This window comes from Capra hircus, chromosome 15 (assembly GCF_001704415.2).
Source record: "Capra hircus breed San Clemente chromosome 15, ASM170441v1, whole genome shotgun sequence".
Taxonomy (NCBI): Eukaryota; Metazoa; Chordata; class Mammalia; order Artiodactyla; family Bovidae; genus Capra; species Capra hircus.
Genome location: NC_030822.1, coordinates 66,651,035 through 66,677,507, shown reverse-complemented (window position 1 = coordinate 66,677,507; position 26,473 = coordinate 66,651,035). Strand labels below are relative to the sequence as shown.

Below are 26,473 nucleotides of genomic sequence, written 5' to 3'. Positions count from 1 at the left end.
AACTGAAGCCCACACAGTATGACTCTGAATTCATGCTCTCAACCACTAAGACATGCACCCTAGAACTGACTGACAAGATTACTCGTTATCCAGCACCTTCTCCCCCTGCATCCGGCTCAGTCATCCTTCCACTAACAGACTCCACTTACTCCCACCCAGATTTTCCAGCCTTCTTGGAGCAAGGTATGGCCATCTGACTAGAGTTCAGGCCAAAGGAATGCAAATGAAACAATGTGAGCAGCTTTTAGATTACACCCTCCACTTTTCTTCTCTCTTTCCTATAGACGGGGATGTGGGATGTGATGGTGCGATCTGAAGCAGCCACCTTAGCCCACGGCAGGGAAACTCCATTTGAGGTTATCAGAGGATGGCGAAGCCACTACATCAGCGCTGAACTGCTTATGCTCCAAGTGAAAGACAATTTAACTTGTTTCTTGTTTCACTCACTGTTATTTTAGCCTTGGTTGTAGCAGCCGAACCAGTAACTTAAACAATACAAAGACCAGGATGTAGCTCAGTCACTGTGGTTAAAGCAGTAGGAGACGTGACCAGTAGAGGTGGTTAGTGATCACCAATGCAAGTGCGCTTCTCTTCTTTCTGGCTGTTGCTGCTGCTGCTGTTAGTCGCTTCAGTCATGTCTGACTCTGTGCGACCCCATAGACGGCAGCCCAACAGGCTCCCCCTGTTACTAGACTACATTTCCCAGCCTCTTTCCATCTGCGTGAGGCTATAGGACTAGCTCCCACCTCTGGAATTGGAGGGAAGGTGAGTGTGCTACCCCCAGGCTGAGACAACCATCAGTGAGCGTACCTTTGTCCCGCTCACCTTATTCACTTGTCTGCCAAAAGCATGTAAAGCATCCAGTGAAGGAACGTGATGTTCTAGAGTAGGATGGATGAAAACAGGAAAGGAGCCTGGGGTTCTCCATGACCACATGGATCAGAGCCCTCCGACAACTCAACACTTGACTACAATACAAGCAACAAACACCACCTCTATGGTGTTCACTGACATTTGAGCTTGTTTGTTACAGCAGCAGTTTCTCTGTCTATTCTGACTATTTTCATACTTCCCAGTTGCTGCACTCTGACAGACTGAGTACTATTATCCAGCAGTGCAGTCTTAGCCCCTGTTTTAGGAGGGCAAGGGGTGGGCTGGCAAACATTTACTGTTTTAAAGAAGTTACACGACTGTTACCAATTATTGTAATAAAGCCCCTACATCCTGCTTGAATAAGGAAGGCAAGAATAGTACAAGAAAACCCTTTCTCATGGTACACTGGCCCTGGGGGCACTGGCCTTGATCTCTCAAGAATGCTATTCCCATGAACATTCCTTTGGGGACTCAGGAAAGTTCACAGAGTCTGAGCAAAAAAGAGCATCAACTGAACACACTGAGGCATTTCAGAGGGTCAAGAAACCCCAAAGGGCAGCAAATTAGGGAAAGTTAAGGAAACAGCGACCCATCCATGTCCATGTCCTTTTCAGTGGTAAGGGAGTGGACTCTCTTCCATTCTTCCTAATGTCCAAATTTTCTAAAGTAAGCATGTGCTACTTTTATATTAAAAAGTGGCTTTAAAATTTCCATTTTTAAGAAACAAGATAAACCGATTAAGCCTAAGGAATGAACAGATGAGAGAGATACAGGTCAAAGGATAGAAGTGCCCCAAGGCATTGGTATGACAAACAGACAGTTCAGTCTTAGGAATATACAACGATGAAAAAACAAAGCATCTCAGAGGTGACCCTCCTTCACTCATTCAATAAGCATTTCCTGTACCAGGTACTGGGCTGGCTGCTCGATCTGCAAAGAAGAATGAAGTGGCCACAACCGCATACAGTAGCCGACAACCCTGGCTACACACCAGAATAACTTGGGATTCGGTTTTTAAAACACAGTGATAAAATACGGACGCTTAGGTCCACGCTCCAGGGATTCTAATGTAATTGGTCAGGGTTACGACTTGGTCTTAGGACTCTTAATAGCTCCCCTGATTCTAATGAGCAGGGTGGAGAATCCCTAGGAGCATGTGACACATGAACTAAGTGTTGAAGGAAGGGTAGGAGCCAGCCAGGAAAGGAAGAGAGAAGGGGCAGTATTATGTAGCCAGAGCTGCATTTAGACTGTCCCGTCGTTCAATGTAAACAGAGGTTAGGGTGAGGGGGGTTGATGCAAATGGTGGGCGTTACCTCATGGCTAACTGAATGTCTATCTTCCAGGTAGTAGGAAGTTGATAAAGGTTACTAGACAGGGGCAGACATGATCACACCTAGCTTCATTCCAACTCTCCATGCATTCTCTCTTACCCTCTCCGATGGCCATCATTTCTACCTACGCATGGGGCTATAGAAGGGCTATGGAGAGACGATGCAATTTTGCCTCTAGAAAATGGTACCATCACAGGACAGAGGGCATATTTCTGGACTCTCCATCAGAAGACACCTTCAATACAGCATTCATCTCGAGTTAGACTCCTATTTTCACTGCCTTTTCAAAAATTCCTTTTTGTTTTGTAGGGGGAAATTAAAGTTTATTTTACTCACAGGCCCGAGAAACAGGAAGTGTGATGAACTTCTGGGGGGGCACAAGAGATGCCTCAGGGTGGTCAGAGGGCAGAAAGTAGGAGTGCAGGGGAACAAAAACCCCTTTTTGGTTACTTAAATTCATTACAGGATCTTGCTGCAACACTGAGAATAAATGCCCCAAAGCGCTAGTCATAGCTTATTTGGAGACTGATATGAAAATTTGGAGTTGAAGCAAACTACCTATCACATCACAAGAAAGTAGTGGGACTGTCACTGAAGACCCTCAATGGAACACCATTCCATATGCAGCTCCAAAACAAATCACTAAATAATTCAAATAACCTGATCACCATTTCTGAGCATCTGTTTGAAGAATAAGCAAATTACAGAGGAATTTCTAGAAATAAAAATGGTTTCAGTTAATAGGTTGGGACAACTGGTGAGAGCTAGTCCATACTTTATGCATTGGAAATGTGTATTTTAACTGAATAATAATAATAATAATAAATTAACAGCCATAGCACTTTCTGAATATCTGCACGTACAACATGTGGGGCTAGGACTTTACACACACCATTGATCATAGTCACGCAAGGTCTGCTATTAGGTTGAGAGATAACCGAGGCTCAGAGCAGTTTTGTCATCTGCCCAAGGTCACAGGTAAGTGCAGTGATAGAATTCAAACTAAGTCTTCATGGCCTCCCTCCATCTCTTCTCCAGGTCCCTAAGATCCTGGGGACCTAAGGGGTGAATCTGTGTTCTTTTGTGCTTCAGAAAGAATGGCTGCTTGACAAGCTCACCAACTGCTGTAGGGTAATCTTTCCTGCTGTGTGTCTAAGGAAAGCACCGAAAAGTATCACGATTCTTTCCAAGGAAAAAAATGCCAGCTCCCTCTTTGACCTGAATAGTGTGGAAACAATGCAGTCTCATCCAGTGAGCTGCTCTGTCAGGAAGAGGAAATCCATCTGGAGACACCATGCACCCAAGCAGCATGGCACCCGGTGTAAATAATAAACATCCAACAGCCAAACGCCTCCTTTGGCTTAAGATTTCAGGAGGCTGGAATTGGGTGATGCCTTAGAGGCTGCTTGGCACAACCCCTGCTTTTCAAAGATGAGAAAACAGACTGGTTAACAGATCTACTAAAGCAGGCACGGCTCCCCAGGTGGCTCAGTGGTAAAGACTCTCCCCATCAACGCAGGAGACACCGAAGACACGGGTTCAATCCCTGGGTCGGGAAGATCTCCTGGAGTAGGAAATGGCACCCGACTCCAGTATTCTTGCCTGAAGAATCCCATGGACAGAGGAACCTGGCGGACTGCAGTCCATGGGATTGCAAGAGTCGGACACAACTGAGCACAAGCCTAAGGAAGGCATAGCAGCCAGAAACTTGGTCTCAAACTCTGACTCTGTATTTTATATTTTGTATTCTCAATCATCTTGCATCCCAGAGCCCAGGAGGGAACCCCATGATTCCTATAACACTCTCACCTCCTCATGAAAAACTGGGCTTTCCCCACAGAGAAGCTGAAGGGGGAAAAAAAATGCTGTTTTCTGAATTTCTACTGCTGATTTGAAGGGCTCCCCCTACTGATCAGCTGGGCCATCCAGGCTGTGTTAGTCCCAAAGGGAGAGATGGAAACAAAAGAGGATCAATCACCTGGGCCTTTCAGGTACATAAATCACTCTGCCAATGCAAACAATTACCTGTTTATACAGGTGGTTTCTCGGAGGAAGGAATGCTCATTCTGCCATGGCTGACACTTATCTATAATTTAAGAGAACCAAACAGCTTCTGTCCCACGTAAAGCACCAATGCTGGTGTCATTTACACACAAGTAGACACGTATAGAGCAGATCACCAAGAATCTGCCCTCTTCAGAAACTGCTTCATGCAAAGCTATGGCTTAGATGTCATTTCCATTTCATAAAAAGGCTCACCACAGTGTCCCTTCAGAAGCTAGTTTTGTTCATGCATTTAATTTGTGATTCCATTTCCAGAGATGTGATTGCTTCATAACTTGTCAGAAACACATTTTCTGAATAAAACAAGGTCCTCTTCCCTGCCTCAGAACGCCTCCCTTGATCCAGACCTATTTTGGGGGCCTGGCTCCTAGACATGGATGAAAGTCCTTGCTGCGGTGGAATTTAATTAACTTCAGCCAGCGTGGGTCTTGCCGAGGACACACAGACAAGGAGGAAAGGATGATCAGACACATGGTACCCGAGGCTCAGAGCCTCACTGTGGATAAACATTCTTAAACAGCTGTCATTTCATGGAAGGAAGGCGAGATGTTCAAGCTGGTGATAAAAGAACAGCAGAGACAGACTTGACAGCCCAGATTGTTAGTGGCTTAAGGAAACCGAGAATGAGAAAGAAAACCAACACCAAAACCCGTCAACCACTGAGCTACCAAATGAGGCTGGGTGGCAGGAATACGCGGAGGTATCCCAACAATGCAAATGTCTTTCTCTTCACGGGAGGAAGTCTGTCTCTGACAAGTGTGTCCTGGCTCACCCACCACAAATCTACACTTAGAATGACAGGCGGAAGAGGATGAAATGCCCTATTCCCAGACACCTGGAGGAAAAACAGACGTCAAGGACGATCGCAGCTCCAAGGTCTTGGAATTTAATTACCAGAACGTTTCTGGCCCTGGACTTCATTAAATTCAGGTTAGGGAGTAGCCACACGATGTCCTTGTGGCATTTACCTGCTAGCTGCATCTTTCCAGGCAGGATGAGACCGCCTGCTTGCAGGGGCCCGCTGATCAGGAAGTTTGCTGTGGCGCGCTCCTGGGAGCATCAGCAAAGACCAGGACACACACACACACACACACACACACACACACACACACACTGCACAGCCGACTCACACACACTCCCCTCCCCCGCCACCTCCAAAGCACACGCTCCAGGAAAAGGCCAGTTCTCACCGCGAAAGGAACGTGCAGCAGGGCCAGAGTCCCCCAGCCAGCCCTTTCTCTCCGCCCCTCGGGCTTGGACTCCACATTCGCGATTCCCAGGCTGGGTTCTAATAAGAAAAGGCAAAAAGGGCAGACTTACCGAACTCCTCCGGGCTGTAGGGCGCGGGAGAGGGTTCCACAAACTCGTTGTCTGGAGGAAGAAGAAAAGCAGAAAACAAAAATAGAATCTCAACCATTCAGGGCTAATCGATTAAAAATCAGTTACCGCGCAGATCCCTTAGAAAAGCGCGGGTTTCTCTCTCCCAGCGACGGGAATCCGTGAACCCGGGGCCTCACGGAGTTCCAGATGCCAGATCCACTGGGGGGAAGAAATCGTTAAAAAAACTTGGCGGGGAGCATTTCGGCCCAGGAACCAAGCGTCTTCTGGGCGCACGCAAGTGTGCGCCAACTTTCCGTAGGTGCGAGCCCATGGATCCCCAGGCCGGGCGCGCCAGGCAGCGACCTGCCCCTCTGCCCTCAGCCTGCGGGGCGCATCGCGGCGTCCCCCGGGTCTAGTGTTGACGCCCGGCGCCCAGGAGCCCCAAAGTTTCCTGGCGGGTCCGGGAGGCCCGAGAGCGCGCAGCGGCGGCGGCGGCGAGCTCCCTGCGCCCACCCGAAGGAGCGCCCGTGCGCATCCCCACTACCCGTTGCTAGGAGACCGCGGCCTTCACGCTTAGCAGTGGCGCGCGCGCTGCCTCCCGACTCCCGGTGGGAGGGCATCTTCCCCACCCCCACTCTCTCTGACCATTTATGACAAAAGAGCGGGTAACCATTTGTAAAACGATTTCTGCAGCATTTTTGTATTATGTCTGTCCTGTTCCCATGCTTGAGAAATCGTTTTTTGTTTTTTGTTTTTTTTTTTGCTTTTCTTCTCCTGGGGAAAGGCAGGAGTTTCAGAGCTTGAATATTCCCTGAAGCAAGGAAGGGTTTCCAACGCCCCCAATCCTCTCCTTTGAACCTGAATTTTGACTCCACTCCAAGCAATATTTCTTCCTCTTAAGAGACTAGCAGGGAAGATAATATGCCTTCATTTCACAGATAGGGAAACTGAGGCTCAGAAGTTAAGTAACTTATATATGACTGCGCACCGTTGTTATACTGTGTGTGTGTGTGTGTGTGTGTGTGTGTTTGCGCGCGCGTACACGTATCAGGAAAGAGCAGAGCCATATTCCTTCTAATATAAAAAGAGTTGAGCAGTTTCACGTACAGAATGTAGAAACAAAAGTTTGGGTCTGAAAGTCTGAGTTGTAGGTCCTAAAGAAATTGATGTCAGGTTGCGGGAATCTCCCTCCCTGGGTCAGTGGCCTGAATAACTTGTACAGATGGATTATGTGTTTCCTATCGGGACTGACTGACACCTCACTCAGGAGGGCCTTGGGCTACGGGAAAGTGCTCTAGAGATGCTGGGAGGAGGCAGAGGAAGGAAGGCGCAGACATAGAAAACGGCTCTCTATTCTCCATCCCCGGCCTTGGACACTGATAGTTGGAGAGTTAACAGTCTGGGCAACGTCCCGGGGACTTCTACAGTCTCAGACTGATCAGATCGCCAGCTGCAGCAGCCCAAGGGCCCATGGACCTGTGCTGAGGTGCTCTCATTCTGTAAACCTCGGTCATCTCTGTTCTACTGTCAGTCTACAGTTTACCCTGGAGAACAGAAAGAAGGCACCCTGGCCCCAGTACCCACAGAGGAATGGCCGGGGACCAGGCTGAGACTGTCCTCCTTCCACACCAGGGTAACCGTTCTTCTTCTTCTTCCTTTTCTGTTGGCTGCCCTGAGAGCGGCTTGAGGGATATCTCAGTTCCCTGACCAAGGACTGAACCAGGGCCACAGCAGTGAAAGCCCAAAATCCTAACCACTAGGCCAAGGAACTCCCCAAAGCAACCATTCTTGAACTGCCTAGCCTATCTCTCTATACTCTTCTGTTTTCCCCACTCCTGACAGTCTGAGCTCTGAAATCCAAGAAGTGAATGTGCTTAGGTGAATGTTTGCCTTATCAAGACATCCCCTCCCATCTCCTGAAAACCTCCATTTGCTCTCAGGAATTCATGGATTTCCCTGATGGCTAATTGATAAAGAATCCACCTGCAATGCAGGAGACCCCGGTTCGATTCCTGGGTTGGGAAGATCCCCTGGAGAAGGGAATGGTTACCCACTCCAGTATTCTCGCCTGGAGAATTCCATGAACTGGATCCCAAAGAGCTGGACACGACTGAGCGACTTTCACTTTCATTCATGGTTCATCAAACTTTCTTTCAACTCCTCACTCTGATGGAAACCTGGCTCTCCTTGAAAATAACAGAGCACGTTGTCCACGACCTTTACTCACTGCAGCCGTCTACAGACTTCTGTGTTATTCTACCTCATTTCTTGAAGGTGTTGGCATCTGGCTCACTGTCACTTTCCCCAATACCGTTCCCATGATAATTTTTATTTCCAAATCTACCAGTGGATTCTTCTCATACTCTGGTCTCTCAGCTCTTCAACATCCTCTCCCTTCCTGCAGCTCCAGCCATCCCAGCTTTCTGCCCTCCTAGTAACACCATCTGTAATCTCAACACCAAGCATTCCACTTTCCTATCACCATCACTCAGCCTTCCAAGCTTTCCAGCTTATTCTTCCTGTTATCCTCACCCAATGTCTCCTTGACCCCAACCGCTCCTGTAATTTGCTGATCCTGTGACCTTTTTTGTGTCCCTTACTGTCCCTCTTGACATTCTTTTCTCTTTTAACCAGCCTAGTTTCTAGGTTTACTATTATCATTTCTCTTATATGTGCCTTCAAATCCACCTCTCTCTATGTCTACTAAGTCTTTGGGAAAACTATACCCCTGATAAAATCTATTTCTTTATCTTCTCTCTGCCAGCACCGAGTGAAACATGATCAGAGAAGCATAGCATCATGCTGACTGGTCTTATTTTCAATGTGTGACCACTAGCCTCAAGTGGACATTAGTGCAGCCCAGCAATCCCGCTGTGTTTGCCTGGTTTACTTCTCTCCTGCTCTCTTGTTATTATGGATGAACCATCCGTTCTCCAGCTAAGGCCAACTCCTCCGTTGTGTATCAGATCCTCCGTGCCCTCTCACATGGATTTCTGCCCCCTCTCTTCTCTAAGTTGATCTCTGTTCTGGATCATTCCCATCAGTACACAAATATGCTACTATATTTAAAAAATTTTTTCCAACTCTACCTCTCTCTTCCAATTACCGATCTCAAGTCTCAATGACAATTTACCACAAAATTCATCAAAGAATTGTTAACACTCATTGTTTCCACCATCTTCCTTTAATCTTAAAGGCAAACAGGCTTATAGCTCATCACTCTTCCAGAGTAGCTCTTGTCAAGGTCAAGACTGACCTTGGCATTGCCAGATTCCAACGGTCAGTTCTTGGTCTGAGTAGGAGCCTTTGACTCCCTGATGCCATGAGGAGGTGAGCTCAGATGGCGTGTTTGCAGGACTAGTCGCCTCCAATTCCCTGTCAGATCAGGAGGCAACTAGTCTTTGCGTTCCAAGAGAGACAATCTACAGAGGGCTTTGGTATGAGAGCAAAGGTCTGGTTAGGGGTCAACCAGACCTTGGCTCTAATACCAGATTCACTATTAACTAGTAGTTTAATTTTTACTAACCTTAGTTTTCTATAAAAATGGAGATAATTACACCTAACTCATAAGGTTGTAGCAAGAATGCAATAAACTACAGCATTTAGAGCCTGTAGAATAGAGACTGTCACACTGAAAATCAAGTACATGTTAATTATTATTAGATGGTATGCTCTTTCACAACTGAGGAAAATGAGGCTCTTTTCTCTTCTTTAACGACTTCGAGTTACTGAAAGGAATCACTAACCACAGATTATGCTTCCAATTAAAAGAAATGTACATGGTCCCACCTCTTAGTTTGCTTTCTAAGAGTTTCCTTGAAAGTCGGTTATGTGGGATTAGGATCAGCCATTCCCCATAGGAAGAGCATTACAAATATTCTACCAGGTGATTAGGTTCTGGAGCCTGCCAGATTGTTCTAACTCACAATGGACTCCCTTTCAATTTGTTCCCTATAAATGGATGACTCATAAGCTAAGAACTTTTCTTGCAGCCCTTCAGTTATTTAAATTTCCTAATCAGTTGAAAGTTAATGAAAAAATATTTTTCTTGTTTTAATATTTGTTGTTGACAATTTTTCTAAAATATATGATTCCAATTTTCTATCTTAGGAAGCAAAGCAGAGCAAACAATAACATTTCCTGTTAGTTAAACAATATTTATGGGGAAGTATCATGCTTCTCTGGTGGTTCAAATGGTAAAGAATCCGCCTGCAATGCAGGAGACCTAGATTCCATCCCTGGGTCAGGAAGATCCCCTAGTGAAGGGAATGGCAACCCACTCCAGTATTCTTGCCTGGAGAATTCCCATGGACAGAGGAGCCTGGCAGGCTACCATCCATGGGGTTGCAAAGAGTCAGATACGACTGAGCAACTAAGCATACACACCATGCTGCCAGGATGGTAGGCAATGCATCTGCGAGGCAAGGCAGATACAATAGTGGTCAGAATGGGTTCCTGTCCTCATGTTGCTCACTTTCCAATAGGTTCAGAAGTCCTTCCTAACCTTAGGCAATATCTCAAACTGGATTCTTATAGATCTCTTATAAAGAAACGGTTCTGCAAATAAGTTAATCAGTTCCATTTTTCTGGATTCATATATATGCATTAATATACAATATTTGATTTTCTGACTTACTTTACTCCACATGACAGGTACTATTCAATTTGCAGGACACAAATAGAGATGCAGATGTTGAGAACGATCACGTGGACGTAGCGGGGGGAAGGGGAGGGTGAGGCAAACTGGGAGAGTAGCGTTGACATATGCACTATCATGTGTAAACAGACAGCTCGTGGGAAGCTGCTGTATAACACAGGGAGCTCAGATCGGTGCTCTGTGATGACCTAGAGGGGTGGGATGAAGGGAAGAGGCTCAGGAGGGAGGGGATGTATGTATACATATAGCTGAGTCCCTTTGTTGTACAGCAGAAACTAACATAACATTGTAAAGCAATTATGTGAAGTGAAGGTGAAAGTCTCTCAGTTGTGTCTGACTCTTTGCAACCCCATGGACTATAGAGTCCATGGAATTGTCCAGGCCAGAAAACTGGAGTGGGTAGCCATTCCTTTTTCCAGAGAATCTTCCCAATTCGGGGATCGAACTCAGGTCTCCCACATTGCAGGTGGATTCTTTACCAGCTGAGCCACAAGGGAAGCCCAAAGCAATTATACTCCAATATAAAAAGAAATTGTTCTGCTGGGAAGTTATAAAAGAGAGTACACAATATTATAGGTTGGAATCTCAGTTCTGTCAAATTATTAGGGGAGAAATCACAGGGTTGTTACTAGATCTCCCAGAGCTTCAGTTTCCTGACGATAATACTTAATACCGTATTGCTGGGAGAAGCTGAGCAGGTCAAGTGTGAAACAGACCAAGCACAGTGCTGGACACTGTGGATGCTGAGGAAGGAATGTTCCTTTCTCTCCCACACAGAAGGCTTGGGCATGCTGGAGTCCCTTTTTTTTGACTCTCCTACTGGGGCTTCCCTTGTAGTTCAGTCGGTAAAGAATCCGCCTGCAAGGCAGGAGACCCGGCTTCGATTCCTGGGTTGGGATGATCCCCTGGAGAAGAAAATGGCAACCCACTCCAGTATTCTTGCCTGGGAAACCCCATGGACAGAAGATCCTGGCGGGCTACAGACCATGGGGTCTCAAGAGTCACACATGACTTAGCAACCCAACCACCACAGAAGGAGAGTGGGCTTCCTGCTGCTATGGCCTCTAAAGACAGGGACGTAATCTCTGATCTTATTTCTGGGGCAGCATTTATTAGAAAGTGGGACATATGGAGAGAAAGCAGCAAGAAGGAAATATTTCTGGGGCTCAGGGTGAATTATTTCTGGGACTCAGGTTTTCCACAGAAGCAGAGTACAACAAAGGGCTGATGGCTAATCTCCACTCTTACTATTATCCTCTACATGAGGTGAGCAGACTTTTGAGAGCTAACCTGGGAACCCAACCCCTAGCTTTAATATTTCTTTGTATATATAAAGTTAAGAATACATCAAACTTTAAATGTTTTAAATTAATTTTATTTATAAGCAAATAATTTTATTTTATAAGCAAATAATATGTATTCAAGGGGAAAGAAAAAGATATTTATTCCCCATGGGTATAAACTGCAAAAATGGAAGTCCTCCTTTCTCAGTTTCCATCCACAAACTGAAATACCATCCACAGCTTCTTGTGTGCTCATCGAGATTGCTTTTTAGGCACATTCAAACATGTTTATGAATTATTGAAACAAGTTAGGTATCCTATGATGGCTTCTAAATGAAAGACACACTGCATCTCTAAATGAGATCTTGGTCCAACCTTAATCATAAACTGAGGTATGACTATTTTCTGTTTAGTAGTAGGGCAAGAAAGTGTATAAACAAATCTTTGGAAAAAAGTCTTATCAACTGTTATGTACAGAACAGTAAAATCTTGAACAGTATGTAGGCATTTAAAGGGTTCTATTTCAGTTATCCTGGAAACTCACTAAGCAGAGCTCTCATCCCTCCACCCAGGAGCTGTGCTCACGTGGCAACATGGAACATAATGCTAAAATCAAAGGAATTCTTTGATCCATTTTTCTAAAACTAAAAGCACTGGAAAATGCTTTTGGAAGTGTTTCTAGCAAAGCAGCCATCACTAATATCCTGCATGGTGGGCAGGACGGCAGCTGTGTACCAGCCCCTGCCCCCAGGAGGCTGGGGATGCCATCAGCCCCTGGCTGGCCTCTGCTGCGATGGGGCCAGGGCCTGCCTTGCTGCAGCGCTGCTTAGAGAAGAGGCCACAGGGAGGGCCAGCCTAGATGGGCTGCTTTGATACCGCAGGCCCCTTGGTCAATGGAGAAAAGGAGGAGACGGGCCTCATACAGGAGGTGACTTCTTCCCCCAAGAGATGGATGAGAGGTCTAAATGCCACCCTAGCAAGGACTTCCCTGGTGTTTCAGTGGTTAAGACGCCATGCTTCCAATATAGGGGATGCAAGTTTGATCCCTGGTCGGGGAACTAAGATCCCACATGCCCTGTGATGCCGCCAAAAACTTAAAAACAAAAAGTTAAAAAGAAAAAAAAATGCCACACAGGGAAAAGGTTATTTTTCGGCCAAGGTATGCTATCAATTCCCTTTGCAAGAAAAAGCTGCATGGATTCCGTAGTAAGTTAGGATGGTAGCCACAGGCTAGCATCTGTGCACAGCCTTCCGATCCCTACCCCTGGGAGGTCACCGATTTCAAGCATGAAAGACAAGGAGGAGAGAGCTAAACCTTCCCTCTGCCTCCCTCTTCTCCCTGATGTTGCCCTTTGCTCATCTTCTCTGTGGGTAGCCTTCTGTCTCCTGTAGGCTCTCTGCTAGTTAATGGCAGAAGGGAGTGGAGATGCGAAGCTTCTCCTCCCCTCCCCACCCTGGGGAGCGAGGGCGAGACTGATTTAGGAGAGAAGAGATAGGCTGTGGCTGCCCGGGCCAGTCTGACTCTCTGCTGTTATCCCGTCTCTGAGTGCATCCTCTTAGGACAAGCAGACAGAGGACAGCAGGGACACATATGCGCCCACCCATAGGGCTTCATCAAAGAAAATTTTCATTTAATTGGTCTCAGCATTAGCTCCAGGGATGAAATGGCCCAAAGGACATCTCTCTTCTCCTAGGGTTTAATATTCTTTTCTTTAAGCACAACCCCACTTTTTTTTTTTTTTAATAATCCTTGATGAAAGGCAGAAAGAAAACAGAGTTGCTTTGTTCGCTTTAAATGAAAATCAAGCCTCAGAGAATGCTTTAAGTGTTTGATACTGTCCAGAAGAAAGAAATGGCCCTAACGGAAGAATTGTGGGTACCTGCATGCTAAGTTGCTTCAGTCGTGTCCGACTCTGAGACCCTATGGACTGTAATCCACCAGGCTCCTCTGTCCATGGGATTCTCCGGGCAAGAATGCTGGAGTGGGTTGCCATGCCCTCCTCCAGGGACTCTTTCCCACCCAGGGATCAAACCCATGTCTCATGTCTCTTGCATGGGTAGGCGGGTTTGTTTTTTTTTTAACCACTAGTGCCACCTATATGTCACTATATGTCACTTGAAAAGAAAAAAAAATCATTCTTCTTACAGAAACAGTACAAGCCAAGAGATGATACGGTACTAAGTCTGACAGGAGGACAAGGATTCATTTTGGTAAAAATGCTAAGTATGTTCTCTGAACAATTCAAATACCAATGCAATAGATGCTACTAACAACAGCAAAGTGTTTTATGAAGTATATGAACTGGGATCCATCCAGCCCACCTCCCACCCCTAGGTAACACCCCCTGTTACCAACTATGGAATAGAGGTGAAGATTTAAAAGACTCTTCACTCAGCATCATATCAAAGGAAATGAACTCTGGCTGAGCCAAGAAGCGACTAGAAGGTATATGCGGCCATGACTCAGAATAAACCATTCCAAAAATACACACAGAAAAAGGTCCCTGCAGAAGAAAATCATACACTTTCAGCTTGCATTCAGCTGGATCTATTGAGTGAAATCAGACAAAATACCTTGGGTTAAGACGAAAGGTAAAAACATTCGGTGTCATTGAAATCTATAACTAAACTATTATGAGAGGTCCATAGAATGGATGTGAGTTTCTGCTGACATGCAGAGCCTGTCCTCATCTCCCATTTTGGACTGAGGCCTTAGAGGGAATCACTTCTTTCAGACATTGCAAATAGAGTCTACCTGGTGCACAAAAGCCTCTCTTTGTTTCACATTAAAATGGTTTTTCCAACAAACTATGGTCTTAGCAATGTAGGTGCTGAAAGGAGAAGTAGAAGCCTGAGTTCTCGCCTTAGTTTTGCCACTAAATCTTTGACAAGTCTCCAGACCTACCTAGCCTATGATCTCCTCTGTAAAAAAAACAAAAACAAAAACTGACATTTATGAAACTTGTTAAAACAAATGCCAATAGGAGACCAGGGATGACAGATTATGTTGTATCAATCTTTTTACCAGCCTGTATGCAGGAGAAACAGACACAAAGCTCAACTATATCCAATTTTATTTTATAAAATAAAATAATTTTTTTTAAAAAAGAAATAGGACTTCCTTGGTGGCCCAGCAGTTAGGAATCCAGCTGCCAATGCAGGAGGCATGAGTTCAATCCCTGATCTCGGAAGATTCCACATGCTGCGGGACAGCTAAGCCCATGTACCCAAGCCACCATAGTGAGAAGCCCTCACCCTGCCATTAGAAAGTAGCCCCACTCACCCAAACTAGAGAAAGCATGCAGAATCTTCCTGGACATGTTTCGTGGAGTGCTACCTTCAGGTCGTCTAAGTCAGAGCAGTGCTTATTGAAATTAATCATTTCAGGGGGTTCCTGAATCATTGGAGGGGATTCCATCTTCATCCAGGAAGACGCCGCGTGCTACAGGGCGACTAAGCTGGTGGGCCACAGCTACTGAACCCACGTGTCCTAGAGCTCGTGCTTTGCAACAAGAGAAGCCAGAGCAATGAGAAGGTCACAGACTGCTGCTGGAGAGTAGTCCCTGCTTACTGCAGCTACAGAAAGCCCGCACACAGCAACAAGGATTGAACACAGCAAAAGTAAGCAAATAATTTTTTTTTTTTTTTTTTTTTAAGAAATAGACTCAAAGGATCAAGCTTCCTAGACACGTGGCACTGCCCCCTTGAAACTGACAGGGAAGTGAACTGGATGGAGCAGAGCCGTGGAGAACAAAGACCTAAGTGTGACTGTGAGCTCTACTGTCGTTTGCTGTGCAAGCTGGACTTCATATTTGTGTCTTCACACACCTCAGTTTCCTCATCCGCAAAATGGGGTTAATAGTAACTGCTCAAAGAGATTTCAGTGAGGATGTGAACAAAATGAAATAATGTCTACAGCAGTGCTTGGCACTCAGACCGCACTCGGAAAAATGTCCTTCCTTCGTGCAGGAGGGAAGTCCGCCCCTTCCTGTTTTTATAACCAGAATGGAGAAACAGCGCCAATGAATTTCTAGACACACCTGGCTCGGGCTGCCAGGTTATGTTCCCCGCACTTCCTGCCTCTTCCCTGATGATAAGTTTAAGCAGGTTGGGTCCCCTGGGAATAGTGAATGACAGCAGGGTTCCCAAACAGCTGAGTGAACACATGTATTATAGGAAGATGTGTTTTATGGATTCACTGTGAAGGTCTGAGGAAGCCTCCCCTCCTGTGCCAAATCCCCACATGTCTGATGGGGCAGCTGGCGAATCAGAGGCGCCTACAGCACAGCGGTCAGAACCAGGGCTCTGGCCCCCTTCTATTTTGTGTGTCAGGCTCTGCATTTGATTTCATTTGGAAAATGTGTTCCAGGCCTTTAAAATAAATTTGCGTAACCACTGGCCCAGGCCCTTGAGGGGATTTTAAGAGTGTAGGCATTGGGAGTGGCAGAGGGACTTTCCTGGAGAAATTCTGTATCTCCCCCAGACATCCTGGGCTCTTCCCAGCCAGCTTTCCAGGAGGTTGACCCACCCTCATGGTAGCTGAGAGGCCCAGATGTTGCATGGAACTGGCCTTGCCTCCAGGCTCATGACTCACCAGGATAACTGAGCCTCCCTGGCAGATAACACGGTTCTCAAACGACTCGGTGAAGCCAAGAATAAGATCTCAAGGCCTGGACACTTTCAGGACTTTCTCTGGTAGCTCACTAGAAATGTAAACCCCACTGGCCCACACTGAGCCTCCGAGATGGAGCAGCTGGCACCAGCCAGTGTTGGGAGATGGGGGACGTGGGGTAAAGGGTGGAGGGAGGATGGTCCAAAGCAGGTGGATCAAGGCCTTGGCAATGTATTAGCTGAGGTGGCCGTCGGTGGCTCTTGGATGGTAATCCACACATTGCGGCAGCACTGTCGGTTTTCTGGCCTTGTTAGAGCTAGTGTTCTTTTCTACCGTGTCAACAAAATAAGCAGCAAAAAAAAAAAAAAAAAGGTCTGTAACTGGGCCCCCAGAGCTTCTAATTGAGAAGGCAGAGTACCTAGTTTTGGAGGGTGAATTGTCAGGCAATAAGTTGGCAGGGCTAAGCGTTAGGCAGACCTCCGTTCAAATCCCCACATTGCCCGTGACCGTGAGCAAGTTTCCCAGCATCTTCAGGCTCAATTTTTTTCATTCATAAAAGGAGAATAAGGTTGTTGTGAGAGTGAATAGTGATGGTCTTTATACTAAAAAAGGGTGTAGCATCACATCCAGTGTAAGGTATCTATCTAATGAGGGATTACAAATATTCTTTTGTAATTCATCCAGTTCTGACTTAAGTCTGGCACAGAAGTCTCCCACCGTGCAAGTCTGTTTGTTTCTGAGTGTGTTTCCTCACCTCGTTTCAACATTTCACCATATTTCCATTTTACCACCCTACCTAGTCCTCTCAGGACCTGCATCCTTTCCCTGAACCTTGACCTAGACCTCTGGTGGTGGTGGTGGTTTAGTTGTTAAGTCATGTCCAACTCGAGATGCCATGGACTGTAGCCCACCAGGTTCCTCTATCGATAGGATTTTCCAGGCAAGAGTACTTAAGTGGATTGCCATTTCCTTTTCCAGGAGATCTTCCCAATCCAGGGATAGAACACTGGTCTCCTGCACTGCAGGCAGATTCTTTACTGACTGAGCTACCAGGGAAGCCCAGCTTAATCCAGCCTGAGAACCACCCTAATCCAGCCGCCCACAAGAACTTTCACATTTCAGCATACCGCTTCCTTGTGAGGGTGCTTCACCCGCACAGGACAATACAGCCAAACTCTGTCTTGGACACCTCCAACATCACAGACGGACTGTCTGAACTGGGGCCAGATAACATGGTATCTGCTGCCCATCTGAGCCAAGCTTTTCCATCAGCTCCAGAGGCTCATCACTTACCCAAAGTGCCTCTCCATCAGGCAGATCTAGACACCGGCCTGGGTCCCCTTCCTACAAGCCAGCTGTATCTCCAAAGACTGTAGATACATAATGTGGTGAACTCAAGGAGATGTGTGGTAATGCTTGGAACTGCTCACGGTAGAATTTCCAGCCACCCCTTTGTCACAGTGACCCCTGAGGCTTCTTTCTGCTCTAAACTTCCATGATGGATGATGCAGACAAACCATACTTAATTCTTTCTTATGCCATCCAGCTTTGATGAACAAGCCTGGGGTCACTGAGCAAAATGCTCTAGGTGTGCCAAAAGCAAGGTGAAGTGATGCCAGAAGCAGTTGTGCAATGCATTGGGCTGCCACAGTTCAAAAACATTCTCAGTGACCACAGAAATATGCAGAGGACCTGGTCTCCGCCATCATTCATTCATACATCCATTCATTCATCAAGCCACCTGGCCAGCCAGCCACCAAATACGTATCAGATATTCGCCAGGCTGCTTGTGAAAGGGAGGCAAAGGCAAATAAAATAAGACGTCTGCCCCTGAGAGGCTCACAGGTCATCTAGGATGCAGACAGTGACAATACAACATAGCAACTCTGTAACATGGCAGCTCGTTCAGATGAGGATGGGGGTGGACGGGTAAAGAGATTCCAGAAGAGATGACTGAAGCTGGAGCTTCAGAGATGAGCAGGACCTGGCCAGGGAGAAGGCACACACTAATGACAGTCTTTGCAGAGGCTCACAGGTGTGTGAGGGCATGCGGTACTCAAGGCTGCATGGGGAGGTAGATACGGTGACGAGGAAGGGCTTCGTGTTTAGTGAGGAGCAGCAGGAGGTGAGTCTAGAGAGGCAGGCAGAGGTCAGACCAGGAAAGGCAGGCTGTGTGTGGAGCTGAGGAGGTCCAACTTTGTGCCCTGGGCTGTGAGGAGACATGGCCTAAGAACCTCTAAAAAGTGGCTCAGGTGGCAATGTGACAGGGCGTAGGAGTGAACAGAGATTGGTTTTTGTCTGGACTGCATCCAAGTTTCTTCTCTCAGAACCTAAAGCTTCCCTCTGGGGAAACTCCCATTGTGTGTAGTCGTCTTGGTTGGAAAATGTACCCTGATGCAGTGCAAAAACTAAGTAAGTGTTTATTGCTATCTAAGTTACTGCATTTTAGAGATGGGGCACTGTAGGGAGTGTAGTCTGGTGATCTCTGTGTCTATCTTAATCTCTTTTTTATATTCCCAGTGCTTGGCACGTAGTAGCTGCTCATTATTAATTGAGTGAATGAATAAATAACAGCAAATGAGAGGCATACCATTTCTAAAAAGATCATGTGACTGCATTAACTTCAGTGGCCTCTATTTTCTCATCCACAGATTAGCTCCTACCAAAGTGGATCCCCATTAGATCTGGGGGACGGGCAATGGGGCAGACCTTGGACCTGACAGAGGACCACTTGTCTGTGTCAGGGGTATGGTTTTGACACCTGTATGCTCCATGCCAGGACAGTAACAACATTCCAGACTTAACACTGAGTTGCATTAATCAGATGCTAGGATGTGGACACAGAAGGAAATCTACGCCGGTTATACCGGTTGCATTATCCCCAGTATTAATCTTTGCATGGCTGTGGAGAGATGAGAGGGAAGAGATGGGAGACAGGCAAGAAAATAGCGCCTGGATGTTGGGTGCTCAAAGCTATGTGACCGGCTTCCCACCCAGCTAGGGTAAGGGCTCAGTCAATGACAGCTTACATTATTTAATGGTGCTCATCACTAGCCTCCAAGTAGGATTTCTTACTTTCATGTTAAGGCTGAGGAAACAATAGAGTTTCTTAAGGCCCCATAGTGTATAAAGAGAAAATTCCGTATCTGAACCTGGGTCTGTCTGACTCCAAAGTCCATGCCTTCGCCTCTCCACCCAGCTGGTTTTGAAAAGGCAGATAGCACTGGGCACGTAGTGTGTACAGCTGGGTTGACCCAGTGGGTGCATGAGTTGAAGAGGACCGCGTGTATCTGGGACAGCAAAAGCAGCCATACCCCCTCTGGTGTTGGCAAAATGATGAACTCCAGCGTGAGACAGCCAGGTTCCTTCCTCCAAAGGCCATGTTTCACTAAGGTCCATGCTTCCCGCAAGTCTCTTGTATGTGCAGCTCTCTCATCAAACGGAATCTCCTGAAATAATGAGCATGAAAAAATGGAGATAATTGACTACTGATACTCTGCTGAGGGGGGAACATACTCTTGAAGGGAAGCAGTCAATTTCTAGTTTATTATGTTTCTTTAGCACGTGAAGATTGTTGTCAAGATTCAGGTATTCACAATAGCCAAGACAATCCCACTTCTGGGCATCTATCCAGAAGAAAACTCTGAATTCTAAAAGATATACACACTCCTAGGTTCATAGCAGCTCTATTTACAATACCCAAGACATGGAAGCAACCTAAGTGTCCATTGACAAATGAATTGATAGAGAAGAAATGGTACATATATACAACGGAATATTACTCAAGCATAAAAGAGAATGAAAAATGCCATTTGCAACAACAGGGATGCAATTAGAGATTCTTATACCAAATGAAGTATGTCAGGGAGAGAAAGACAAATGTTATATGATATCACATGTATGAGCAATCTAAAATATGACACAATTGAAGGTATCGATGAAGCTGAAACAGACATAGAGAACAGACTTGTAGCTGCCAACAGGGAAGGAGGGTCGTGGGGGATGGACTGAGAGTGGAGCTCGTAGATGCCAACTGTTACATATAGAACAAAACAGATAAACAACAAGGTCCTAACGCATAACACAGGGAACTATATTCAGTGACCTGGGATAAACCATAGCGGGAAATAATATAAAAAGAATATATGTATGTGTGTGTGTGTATGTAACTGAGTCACTTTGCGGTACAGCAGGAATTCACACAACATTGTAAATCAACTATGTGTGTGTGCGCACGTGCATGTGTGCGTGTTAGTTGCTCAGTCATGTCTGACATTTTGTGACCCCATGGACTGTAGCCTGCCAGGCTCCTCTGTCTATGGGATTTTCCAGGCAAGAACACTGGGATGGGTTGCCATTCCCTTCTCCTGGGGATCTTCCCAACCCAGAGATTGAACCCAGATCTCCTGCATTGCAGGCAGATTCTTTACCATCTGAGCCACCTGTACTTCAATAAAACATAAAAATTAAAAGATTCAGGCATAGTCTGAGTGTGAGATCTTCAACAAGTCTAATCGAGTCAAAAAATCATGGTTCCCCGTTTCATTCATTTAGCATGTTTGTGGAACAACAATCACATTCAAGGCTTTGAGCAAGAAACTTACTGTATTTAGTTCTGCATGTTTTATAGAATCCTAGAACTTCAGGGTAGGATAAGAGTTTCATTAAAAAAAACTAAATATATACTTCTATATGTGACTAAAAAACAGACTGGAAAATCTGAACTAAACTTTGGAGGTAAATCCCATCATATTGGAAATATGAGTACTTCTCATTTTCTTTGTAATCTTCTGCATTTTCCATAAGAGACAAGCATTACTTTTATAATCTGAAAAAATATATAATAAATATTATTTTGAAAGAAAATCCGAGGGCTGAGAAGGACCATGCATTTTCCACTTTCTCTTGAAAACCATGATAGAATGTCCATGTCATGAGGGCTCTAGTTTTCATAAAAAGGTCACTTCACTGGCTGTCTCCAAGAAGTCCAGCCTGGGAATCCCTTCCAGTAAACTGTATCTGGGAAGATTTCAACTCACAGCCAAACTTCTCCCTACATTACAAAGAGACTTTATAATGCTCTGCATTGCAGGTCCTCCAAAGAACACGACTGAATAATTGAAGGTGACTGATGGACCTAATCTGTGAATGCAGCCAATGAGACATTCTCCAGGGCAGAAACCCTGTCAGCCTCATTAGGATGGGCCCTGGTGATCACCAGCTGCAATCAGAGCAGCTGGCTTCCTTCAGTCTCAAGAATGCTGCTCAGAGTTGCCCTGCAGTTCCTGCACTGCCAGTCTGTCTGTGGACAAGGCAGACTGATGTGATGGGTTTTGGCTGTCTGCCTAGAGAAGGGTGGTACTCTTGGAGAGTTGCAACAAACATCCACAAATCTCTAGTCGAATACCAGGAGGCACCAAAGATGCACTTAACTGGGTCCTGGCTCACTAGGGGTTTGTGTTCAATCCAAGCACCCCAAAATTTTAGAGGGGAATTCTAGACCAGAATGGGTATAGCCTAATACCATAGGGACAACACTGGATTTGTCATTAGACTCAGATTTTAATGCTAATGCTGGTACTAACTGGGTGACTTTGGGAAAATCCATTTATACTCTTGAGGTTTAATTTCCTCAACTGCAAATGAAGGAATTAGGACTAGATGATGTCAAAGGTTTGTGAAGTCTATAACACTATGCTTTTACATACAAAGGTCACCTATCCAATCACGTTAGTAGGCTGAGAAAGCTGTGTTATTTGTCCACTAGCAAATTTGAGACTTCAGCCTCAGCATGTGAGAGAGGTGGCTGATGAGACTAGAGGTAGTCTGCCTTTGGAACAAGATGGGTGCTCTGTGCAAAACTAAAAACATGTTTGGAACAGAAATTCAATCCTGGGCCATGATCATACCAGTTTCTTGTTCAATCACTAAGTTATATCCAACTCTTTGCAATCCCATGGACTGCAGCATGCAGGCTCCCCTGTCCTTCACTATCTCCCAGTGTTTGCTCAAACTCATGTCCACTGAGTTGGTGATGCCATCCAACCATCTCATCTTCTGTCACCCCCTTCTCCTTTTGCCTTCAATCTGTCCCAGCATCAGGGTCTCTTCTAATCAGTAGGCTCTTCACATCAGGTGGCTAAGTACTGGCGTTTCAGCTTCAGCCTCAGTCCTTCCAATAAATATTCAGGACTGATTTCCTTTAGGATCTATTGGTTTGATCTCCTTGTAGTCCAAAGGACTCTCAAGAGTCTTCTCCAGCACCAGTTTGAAAGCATCAATTCTTTGGCACTTGGCCTTCTTTATGGTCCAACTCTCACATCCATTCATGACTACCGGAAAAACCGTAGCTTTGACGATATGTACCTTTGTCAGTAAACTGATGTTTCTGCTTTAATACACTGTCTAGTTTTGTTGTAGTTTTCTTTCCAAGGAGAAAGTACTTTTTAATTTCATGGCTGCAGGTCATACAGGTATCATCATTTAATCAAATAAGCTAAATATTCAAAGTCTTATATCTTTACCAATTGTAAAATAACATTAATAATAATATTACATCATTTAAAAGCAACATGTATTTGTCATATATTGTTCATTCAAAATCATTTTATTAATCTTGAGAAGTGAGTTGGAGATTATAATAACTTTGTTTGACAAAGATGGAACTTTACTGAATCATTGGAGAAGGGTTTTCAAAGTAGATTCTTCATCTCTCTTGGTCCAATGGCCTAGACACCCACTTCCCTTCTCCAGGGGATCTTCCTAACCCAGGGATTGAACCTGGATCTCCCACATTGCAGACAGATTCTTCACCATCTGAGCCACCAAGAAGGCGGGGGGATGAAACCCACTGGACCCCAAGAAAGAGATTTGTAAGGTGTTATCTTCTGGATGAGGGAGGTTAGGCTCTCACACCCATACATTTTATTTTATTAATCTGAACTACACAGGTTCATGTTGAGTGTTTTATTAACTTCAACTTGAAAGCCCTGCTGGTTTTTCTGATGCTTGAATGTCACACCTCAACTTGGGAAATTTAAGCACAAAATGTGAAATTAAATTGCATCAAACACAAATATTTCAAGGAAGACTGATCAGTTGCATCCGTTCCTGAAAGTCTAACACCATCACGCCAGTCACAGAGTTGCTCACAAAACTCTGGAGGCTAGTGGATATTTTCCTAGCTTCTAGCCATATAAGAAAACTTATCCAGAGTTTTCTATAAAATGTTTACTCTGTAGCCAAGTCAAAATTCTATCAAGGACCAAGTCCATGTAAAAGAAACTAAAAGGCAAAAAAAAAAAAAAAAAAAGCAAGCATAGGAATAAGAAGTGAAGAAAGTTTTCTGTAAAACAGCACATAGCAGCTCAAACAATAATACATATGATAAGGCAGAGTAAAGGGCATGAGTGGGAAAGTACTGGGAACTTACTGTTGTAATTCTGACTTTGAGAAGCTCTTTTTTTCCGAAGAGATATCTGTACTCCCATGTTCACTAATGCATTATTCACAATAGCCAAGATATGGAAACAACCTACGTGTCTTGTCAGTGGACAAATAGATGTGGAAGATACATACAATTAAATATTATTCAGCTGGGGCTTCCCTGGTGGCTCAGCGGTAAAGAATCCACCTGCATTGCAGGAGACCCAGGTTCAGTTCCTGGGTCAGGAAGATCCCTTGGAGGAGAACATGGCAACCCACTCCAGTATTCTTGCCTGGAGAATCCCCATGGACAGAGGAGCCTGGCGGGCGACAGTCCATAGGGTTGCACAGAGTCGGACACGACTGAAGAGACTTAGTGTGCGCGCGTGCGCGCGCACACACACACACACACACACACACACACACACACATTATTCAGCCATAAGAAAGAAGGGAATCTTGCCATTTGCAACAACATGGATGGACCTGGAGGGCATTGTGCTGGTGAAATAAACCAGACTGAGAAAGACAAATAGTGCATGGTATCATGTACATGTAAAATCTGAAGAAAAGAAAGAACTCATAGAAACAGAGTATAAAAAACAGTTGCCAAGGGCAGGGTGGCAGGGGAAATAGGAAAAGGTTGGTATAAAGGGTAGAACTTTCAATTATATGTTGAACAAGTTCTAAGGATCTAATTGTATAACATTGTGACTATAACTGATAACACTATTGTATAACTGAAATTGTTTGAAAGAGTTGAATTTAATGTTCTCACTGAGAGAAAAAATAAGATTGTGTTTACTAGATGGGAGAATCATTTCACAATGTGTGTGTGTATATATATACATCTCAAATCATCATGATGTACACTTTAAATGTCTTCCAATATTATTTGTCAATTATACCTCAATAAATCTTAAAAAATTAAAATAATAAATAGCAAAAAATGGGGAGAGAGACAGAAAGAACTGAGCAGAGTTGGACACTGGGATCTATGGAATACTGGAGTACTTTGAGCTTAATATTGATATTTAATAAATACTGGATGATTCAGTTCAGTTCAGTCCCTCAGTCGTGTCCAACTCTTGCGACCCCATGGACTACTGCATGACGGGCTTCCCTGTCCATAATCAACTCCCGGAGTTTACTCAAAGTCATGTCCATTGAGTCGGTGATGCCATCCAACCATCTCATCCTCTGTCATCCCCTTCTCCTCCTGCCTTCAATCTTTCCCAGCATCAGGATCTTTTCCAATGAATCAGTTCTTCACATCAGATGGCCAAAGTATTGGAGTTTCAGCTTCAGCATCAGTTCTTTCAATGAATATTCAGGACTGATCTCCTTTAGGATTGACTGATTAGATTTCTTTGCAGTCTAAGGGACTCTCAAGAGTCTTCCAACACCACAGTTCAAAAGCATTGAACGAATGAATAAATGATAATGGCCAGTGTAGGTAAGGACCCTAGTCAGATACTATATCCTATTAAGCTCCCAAAGGCAACCTATCTACCCTAAGAGAGGGTGTGAAGCCAAATGGATCTTTGGACTTGAGTTTAGGGCTCAGGTTCTCCAACCACCAGAATTCTTTTTGGAGCTGCCTCTAGAGCAAGCCACCTCCCCAGCTGCCTGAGGGATCTTAATTCCCAAGCAGGGATTGAACCTGGGTACTGGCAATGAAAGCACCAAGTCTTAATCACTGGACAACCAGGGAATTCCCTGGTCATCCTTGATTAGTTGATTGCATCTCACATCTGATCAATCACCAAACTTTGTCCAGTGTAACATCTAAATATCTCAAGATTGCAATTGCTACCCTCTGCTTTCATTGCCTCAGCCTTACTGCAGCCACCATCCCTTCTTACTGAGACACTGTGGTGACTTCAGTGGGTCCCTGGTCTTTCTTTCCTCCAACCCTTTCTCCACACTTTGCTGTAATATTTTTAGAACACAGATTTGATCGTGTCCCCTCCTTGATCAAAATATTCTAATGATTCATTATTCCCAGGAGAAAGTCTGGACCACTTAACATGGCATATAAGGGCCAACTATTGCAAAGTATTTGCAACCCCTGAATTAGCTCCCTTCTTGGATTTTTGGATATTCAGCTATTCCTGGAGCTGAAGCAAGAGTGCTCCTCCTTCCTCACCTTGCAATTTATCCTTCACATTTCATCTTGTATTTGGTTCCTTGTCTCCCAGACTGCCCTGTGCTTGCTTCATTACAGTGGTATCACACTGCACTGTAATTATCTATTAATATGTATGTAGAGTTTAGTTCAAGTTTATGCACATAAGAGCAGAGATTCTATTTGTATCCCTAGCATTGATACAGGGGTTTCACAAGCACTGATTATTTGTTTGTTGAATGAATGAATATATGACTGAATGGTGGTGTTTGGTGCAAGCGTGCCTCATTTTTTTAATATAAATTTATTTATTTTAATTGGAGGCTAATTACTTTACAATATTGTATTGATTTTGCCATACATCAACATGAATCCACCACGGGTATACACATGCTCCCCATCCTGAACCCCTCTTCCACCTCCCTCCCCGTACCATCCCTCTGGGTCATCCCAGGGCACCAGCTCCATGAAACGAATCGCCAGTCCAGGTTCGATGCATGATACTGCATGCCTCATTTTAACATGTCCTTTTAGCAAGGATTCCCTTTGCAACCTCAGCTACCTCCTCTGCTTCTCTGGTAATTTCTCCACCTAAAAATCACACCCTATCTGCCTCTGCTTCCTGGCTGTATTCTTACCTTCTCATCTGGTCTAACTGGCTGAGATTCTCCCACTTATGCTCCCACTTCAGTGTACATCCCTGCTCCTCCACCCAGCATGCCTCTGCCTATTGTACACCTACCTGCTTCCCTTCCCAAGGCTGGATGAAGCTACTTC

At 45.0% G+C, this 26,473-nt stretch overlaps 1 protein-coding gene across 2 annotated transcripts in view; it reads right to left on the bottom strand.

Moving 5' to 3' along the window:
* AMOTL1 (angiomotin like 1) overlaps positions 1-26,473 on the bottom strand; it is a 202,163-nt gene that overhangs the window by 146,253 nt on the left and 29,437 nt on the right. For both annotated transcript variants that reach the window (XM_018059853.1, XM_018059852.1), the window contains 2 exons: positions 19,458-19,592; positions 5,592-5,642 (listed from right to left, as the gene is read on the bottom strand). In XM_018059853.1, the coding sequence (XP_017915342.1) occupies positions 5,592-5,642; positions 19,458-19,542 (136 nt within the window). In that variant the 5' untranslated portion in view covers positions 19,543-19,592. The remainder of the gene's footprint in view (positions 1-5,591; positions 5,643-19,457; positions 19,593-26,473) is intronic.